At 39.7% G+C, this 7,349-nt stretch overlaps 1 protein-coding gene across 1 annotated transcript in view; it reads right to left on the bottom strand.

The window, feature by feature from the left end:
- Nucleotides 1-3,979: 3,979 nt before the first annotated feature.
- LOC137984851 (uncharacterized) overlaps nt 3,980-7,349 on the bottom strand; it is a 26,947-nt gene continuing 23,577 nt past the window's right edge. The window contains exons 5-8 of the mRNA XM_068832164.1: nt 6,998-7,147; nt 5,653-5,883; nt 5,003-5,161; nt 3,980-4,302 (exon numbers count right to left, since the gene is read on the bottom strand). Coding sequence (XP_068688265.1) covers nt 4,142-4,302; nt 5,003-5,161; nt 5,653-5,883; nt 6,998-7,147 — 701 coding nt within the window. The 3' untranslated portion in view covers nt 3,980-4,141. The remainder of the gene's footprint in view (nt 4,303-5,002; nt 5,162-5,652; nt 5,884-6,997; nt 7,148-7,349) is intronic.

The following is a 7,349-nucleotide window of genomic DNA, read 5'->3' as shown; positions in this document are numbered from 1 at the left end:
TTTATTTATATCGTCTCCGTGGTTACGCATCAGAAATAAGTTTCTTGTGGAAGTAATATCAACTGGGAAAAGGGTTCATTATCAGTTCATATCTTCATTGGAGAGATTCAGTTTCTTGTTGCGAAGAATGATTATAGCTGGTGATATAAAGACTGAAAGCCTTGCGTATCTTATCTTATCATGCAATCTATACTTGGTTTTTTTAACCAACCATTTCCTCGAAATAAATTATAAACTATCGTTAAATTGTTTGGCATGCCATTAACGACGTGGACTGAGATGAGACTGTCTACAGAAGTTCTCTTCATATTAAATCAGGAAGTTCAAATTCTCATTCCGCCGAACGTTTCGTAAAGCTTCGGATTTCATTCAGTTGTTGTGCAAGTCCGCCAGAAGGTTTTAATATTTGGATAAAACTCCACTGACAAAAATGTAACCAAAATTATTATTGATATCTTCGCTCGGATTTCACCGAAAATTGCAAGATGAAATGTTTTCAGCCCGAAGAACAGAAAAAAGGCTGAGAAATCAATGTGTCACACTACATTGAGTGTACCAGCAATGGTTTTGTTACAAATCTTTTGCAAACTTATGTATCTTTGTATACGACTTCAATTTCCAATTTCCAAAAGTTCCAATTTTTCAAAAAAATGTATGGTACTCCTTCTGGCATGCATTTTGGTGGAGAAATTGGTCGTTTCCAGATTCCATATATTTCTGCGAATTTGCAATAGATTCCCATTAAACTCTACAGGACATCTTTTTTGTCGATATGACAATCTGATATTTGAAGGTGTGTTTGCTCAAATAAAAAAAGTGTCATTATTTGGTCGACGCGTAATTTGAAATCGACGGAAATAGGTTTTTTTAATTTCCACTTAGCAAAAGATTTATTTATTTATTTATTCAAATTTACTCTACAATATACAACGAAAATAAAATCAATGCAGAGGAGAGAAACCTCAAGAAAGCGCACAATACACCATACTAGGGAGACTCCCTGTCAAAACCTAAGAAGACAAAATTTAAATTACATGAACATTGTCTATCGGCAAAAAAATGTAAATAGTTACCCTAGATTTAAGAGAATTGACTGTTGAGAAAGATCTTATTTCGTTTGGAATTTGGTTCCATTCACAGATTACTCTGTTTATGTAACTATATACATACAAATCAGTGCTTACTTGCTGAGTCAAAAGATCAAGGGAGTTCATACTCCTCAAGGAATATCCTCCATCACGGTCTCTAGAAAAAAACAACCTTACTATCGAAGTTAATTGAACACTGATCATTTAAAACTTTGAATAAAACTACTACGTCCGCTGAAAATCTTCTATTCTCTTACGTCAGTAAGTTCACTGCTGCTTAAAATAAATTTTGTGGCTCTCCTTTGGGCAGGTTCAATGCGATTTATACTGTATTTGGTTTAAGGGTTTCCGAGCTGAGAAGCATACTCCACTTTAGTTCTTACTAGACTTCAATACAAAGTTTTTCGTGTGGTGTCATCATTAATATCACGGAAATATCTTTTAATAAGCCCTTAAGTCCTATTTGCCCTAGCTATGATTTTATCAATGTGATCATTCCAAGAAAGCGTACTATTTGTGAATAGCCCCAAGGTCTCTATATAAAGTAACCTCTTCAATGCCGGAAAGTCTGCTATGAATTAATTAAAAGTAAGTGGGTTTTTGTTAGTTATACTCATAGACCTTACATTTATAGACATTAATTCTCACCCTATTCAATTTACACCATTCAGTAATTTGAATAAGATCATGTTGAAAGCTTTCTTGGTCATCGATTGTTTTAATTAATTTATAGACCTTACGGTCATCATCATAGAGAGCTAACTTATTATTTGCTGAAACTCACTCCAGGTAAAAAATTATAAATATAGTAAAGAACAAGGGTCCGAAAATGGACCCCTGGGGTACACCAGATGTTCACGAGTAGAAGAGTTGAAGACCAACTAATGACTTTATTGGTAAGAATTTAATAACGGTTTCTTTGTCTGTATATCATTTTTGTGACGCGGTAAAAAAATGGAATTTTATCCCGTTTGATTCCTAGAACGGCTGGTCGCAAAGTTCTATTCTTGTGATAATTTCACACCATCGCATTTTAATTCTTTTAGTCAAAGTTGGTCATGGTAGAATATGGGTTTCAGTACGTTCTCATTTGATACCTCATTCCATGCAGTATGGCAGCTAAGCTTGCAGAAGTCTTCTATAGCATTCAATTTAATCAGTAACAAGAAGGTCGATCGGTCATACAAATCCAATTCATGCGCGTGTCCTTGTCACTCACTAACTAACTCATAAATTACGGGCCATTTGTTAAGTCTTTTGCCGAGGTAACAAAAGGTTTATGAAAAGACCATCCCTTAATTAAAAACCCAATTCTCTATTTTAATTAACTGAAATTGATCGGACGAGAAGGAAGTGCGATTCAACGGTAACCAAGTAGCAAAGTGCACCTTTTGGCTTCAAATACCTGTCTTGTTAGTTTTCATTAAACTCTTCAGTGCTTAATTTCAAAGAGTAAAGCAAGGTTATGTATCTAAATATTCAAGTCTTGCGCAGGTAGCGTTCGTTGTTTTCGCTGTTTTCTCTTCGATATGATGAAGTAATTATATCCGCACAATCCCGAATCAAGGATCGATGGGAACTTTTCGTGTACCTCTCTTGGAAGAAAATGGGGGTTTCTTTACGCTCCTACGGAGTACGTGAAAAAGTTCTCTGTTCAGTCTATCGTCCTTACGCAACAAGACAATAACGTCTAATTTCAGATATCATTGCAAAGGCTGAATTTTCTCCTCAGTTATTCAAAAACCCTGAGCTTTGATGTGGCTCTGGTTTCAACTCACAACCGTCGGAATTCTTAGAAAAAAAGATCATTTGTTACACGAACAATATTATCAAACGTTGGCAATATAAAGGTGGGCAGAGACGAGGGGTCATGTTGCGGTGACAAAAAACTTGTGTAGTGCACACTGAGGCGACCTGTAGCGGGAACATGTAGCAGGGACAAAATCACAACTTGGCACACACATGAAAATGTTGCAGGTACATGTTTCAGTGATATGTTGCAGCGACATGTCCCCTCGTGTGAACTGATATGTTTATAACTGTGCAACACCAATTTGGGGGGTGATTTTGTCCCCGAGACGTGTCCCATGAGGTCCAGCACATGTTGTGATTTTGTTCCTGCTATATCCCCGCTACAAGACCCTAATGCATGTCGTCTCAGTGTGTACTACACACCTTGTTGTCGCTGCACCATAGACCACTTTCATAAATGGCAACCTACTTTATATTCTTTTGTATTTATGTTAATTAGACCTACTGCCCTCATTTTGAAACAAATATTCTTTTAAAATTTGCTCGTCGTAGCGAGGCTAAAAGGGACTAATTAGCATTAAAACAAAAGAATATTTTATTTGACCGCCATTATGAAAGAGGTCTATGTCCCTGCAACCATGACCCCTCTTGTCTGCCCACCTTTATAATGTAGCATTCACATTTAAATGATATTGAAATACCTGAAATGAAACGCTTTATTCCCAATGGGTTTGAATTGGATACAACATATGAGTTAGCCGACTTGGTCTATTGTTTTTTTTCCCTCAAAACTTGGTTTAAAAATAAACACTTTTCTGACGCTGATGGAGACAAACCTCATAACAGATTCTTACTCTTGGGTAATAGACTCTTGTCTTTACCTAGTAGTGTAATATTATGTAGGGTTTGGATGGTGCAGTACTGATATTGGGTAGAGTGGAGTGTTGCTGTTTAGTGTGCCTACTGTACTCACGGAAAAGGGATGGGCACGCCTTTTGTCATCAAACTCGTATGTTAATGAGACAAAACTTAATTAAACAATGACGTCAGCAAAGATTCGCCTCGCATGCCCCCAAAAAGCAGTAAGTTGCGTTGCAGTGTTAATGCTCAGTTTATAGCCTTCCACACATTTATTTGTTCATGAAGTCGTTTATTTTTTAATCATTATTTTCTTCATCAAAACTTACTGAACTAATCCTAGGGCACAAAAAAACGGGGAGAAATTAATTTAAAACAGAATTGCAGTTGGACATGTAGTTGTTCAGTCTTCAGTGCCAGCCTTACGTTGTGTGTCGTAAGACTTAGTTTAAAAAGTAGGGCTTGCGTCCATTGAACTCCTCTTCTCTCGTACGTCTTAGCTTGTGTGCTGTGGAAGCTGTTTCTTCTGGAACATCAAATAACCCCGCTTCTTCTTCAGATGCATCCGGGACTTTCTCTTCCTCGTCAAGTGAACGACGAATGTCTGAAACGAGACGGTTTAAAGAGAGCGGGCAAGAAAGTGATAATTATTATCACAACAAGGTATTGGGCTAATACAGCCGTTTTAATTGATTGTCGAAAGTTATTCCAGGTTGATTGGTTTTACAATACTTGGCTGACTCTTTGGCCTTCAAAATTTCACTTCACATTCGTTGGTTTGAGTTCCGCGGTAGCACCGGTTGCATGCATTTTTTTGTGCAACTGCTTTCTTTGATTAGATTGCTTAAATCCATTTTGAGCGGTTAAAACTATTACCCAGTTTTAGGCTGTACGGCAGTACAGTGAAATCCGCTTTTAAACGTACCGTACCGTCAAGTAATCCCTCTCTCAATCACAGCTGAGAAATACGAAATGTGTCTGGTTCAAGAAATGAAAGCTGAAAAAGGACTCTGTTTTTCAGAGGTTGCGATATTTTGAGTCGTGGCCCAAACCTGTGGGTGTGACCGTTCAAATGAAAGTTATCCTGTCGGTGTGATCATTCATGAACGTTATTAGCAATACTTTCCATTGAAGCTGATCATCATGTTGAAAAAGGCGATTCTGAGGGTGAAATCAGCTTAAAGTGTCATCATTTAAATGAAAGCAAAGGAACAGTATTTTCTCTTAGTACTGTATTTAAGATTGCAGATTGCGGTGATCAGTTTATCTTCTCTTACATGCAAGTCTCTCTATTTCAGACTTACGTGCATCAATAACCCTGTAGACAAAAGTTGAATTAACTCCTCCAGCGCAATTGTCAACAGCTCCGTTACAGGCCTGAGTGAAGTTTTGGAAGCATTTGTTAGGTGTCGATCCGTGCATGTCGAACCGCAGATCGGCGTTTACAGCGGTCCAGCATTCACCTGTTGGCGACAAGTAACAAATAGGTGATCAGATTGTTGGGTCTTACATGTTGCGTCCGTTTACACACGCTTTTGCATGTTTTTGGAAGTTGTTTCACGATGTTTGAAAGTGATCAAACTTTTGAGCCAACAACTCCCAACATTTCCTTTGTTCCATGAACGCCGAAGCGCAGCGCCACCATGTTGGAGCCGTTTGCATAGCTTTTCCAACATTGTTGGGGCCACGCACGCGCATTGCATATGGTCTCCATCGAGAAAGCAACGCATTAACATCTTGAAAACAAGATGGCAGTCGAATTTTATAAGTTTACATTGAAGTCTTATGGGTCATATCCTTCCCGTAATACACTGCACGTCCTTACAGTGTTGGGAGTTGTTGCGTGCGTTTGAACACAACTGCCAACACCATCCAACATCTGCAGAACTAACAACTCCCAACAATGTTGGGAGTTGTTTTCGCGGAGCTTTACATGCATGCAAGTTTTCGTTACCTTGTTCGTGCACCCCAAACATACTGAACCCCCTTCGACGAGCCTCTCTGGCACACCTGCACAGAAATTTGGTAAATTCCCCAGGCCAGTTTGCGCCAGGTTCCAATATTCTTCCGTTGAATTTAGGACTGACTGGGTTAACTTGATTCAGGAGCTCGATGTCGAATGCGCGGTTCGAGGGGTTCTCGCCAAAACATCCGACAGATTGATAGGATAGCTCACAGGGGACATCTGGAAATTAAAGGGGTATTATTTCATACAATTAGTTACGGAAGCGATGGTGTAGTGAAGCTTTGAGTGAAGATGATATGTCAATAGGCCATTTCCGAGTTCATGTCTGCGTCCTCTTCAAAGCGAGTCTACGTGCGAAGTTTTTGTGTTGGTAATTAGTTCTACTTTACATATGAATGAAAACTAGTTTTCGTAAGGAAAACCTCGCACTTACGTTTGCTTTGAAGAGGAGGCAGACATGAACTTGGAAATGGCCTATTGCTTGGCAAGGGGCGAAATGACCACTGAAAAGAGAGGCAGGAATCGAAGCTGCGACCTCTATAACGCAGGTCGAATGTTCTATTTATTAAGCCTACGTACGAGAACTCCCGGTTGCCATGCTTCTGGATGACAAACGACAAAGATTTTTGTGGCTTCTTTGCAACTGTTTAAGTTTCTTCTTTAAGTGTGATGTGTCATGTTCAGTAAATCCGCAGTTCAAATGTAAATATACCTCTTCATCTTATGGCCCGTTTATATGGAGAGAAGTTGTCCCGACTAAGAGGGTCACCCTTCTAGCCTAATCAGCTTTAGCGAGCGGTTATATGAGGAGAGAATTGACCCTTTTGCTCGCCAGTCAAGAGGCATTTTCGTTCATTAGAATACTGGAAAGACAGCACTCGCGCACGCTCGCTTTGTCCTTGACCGAGTTGACCCGGAAAGGCGAGCCAAAATGTTTACATGGAAAAAAGTTGGCCGGGCTAGGAGAGTGACCCTACCGTCGAAAAAGGATGATCTGGTGAGGCGGGTCACCCTTCTAGCCTAGCCATTTTTTTTTTCATATAAACGATTTGTCGCGTTTTGTAAGGAAATGTAGGAAAAGATGGCTCGCCCAGTTTAGCTCGGGTAGGCGGGTGAGCGTTCTACCAGGGACAACTTTTCTCCGTATAAACGGGGCCTTACACCCAGCTTCGCCCACGAGGGGATCATTACATCAGTCATGGTTTGGAGAAGTGAACTATTGACTTTCAATATGTTCAGCAGTTTTCAACTGGCTGTTGCATGTGAAACCAAAATCAAAGTTCTGACAGGACAGAAGCAAGAAATGAAATAAAATCAAAGACAACTAGCTCACCTGAAAGGCGATAAACTGCGTTGGCAAAGTTTTTCCCCGCACAGAAGGCTTCGAAAGGTTTGCATGGTTCAAAGCACTTGTCCACACAGTTAATTGATAGACCAAGCTTGCCATAGGTAACCTCACTCTGTGACCCACTCCAACATTCTCCTAGAAAAAAAATGACGAATAGCGTTTTATATTTAACATATAGATTCCGTGTTGCGGTGCGTCTGTTCAGTAGTAAAAGGGAGCTTAAGCGCGCGACGTTTTTGAGACGCGAACGGCAACCGGACGTGAACATTTCACATGCTAGGATAGCAGTGTCCCAGATTTTTAAACTAATCGTCTAGCAATATAAATGTGGTTGCGT

The sequence above is a fragment of the Montipora foliosa genome, chromosome 14 (genome assembly GCF_036669935.1).
Source record: "Montipora foliosa isolate CH-2021 chromosome 14, ASM3666993v2, whole genome shotgun sequence".
In the NCBI taxonomy this organism is placed as follows: domain Eukaryota; kingdom Metazoa; phylum Cnidaria; class Anthozoa; order Scleractinia; family Acroporidae; genus Montipora; species Montipora foliosa.
The sequence above is the reverse complement of the archived record's forward strand: the minus strand, read 5'-3'. Positions and strand labels throughout refer to the sequence as shown.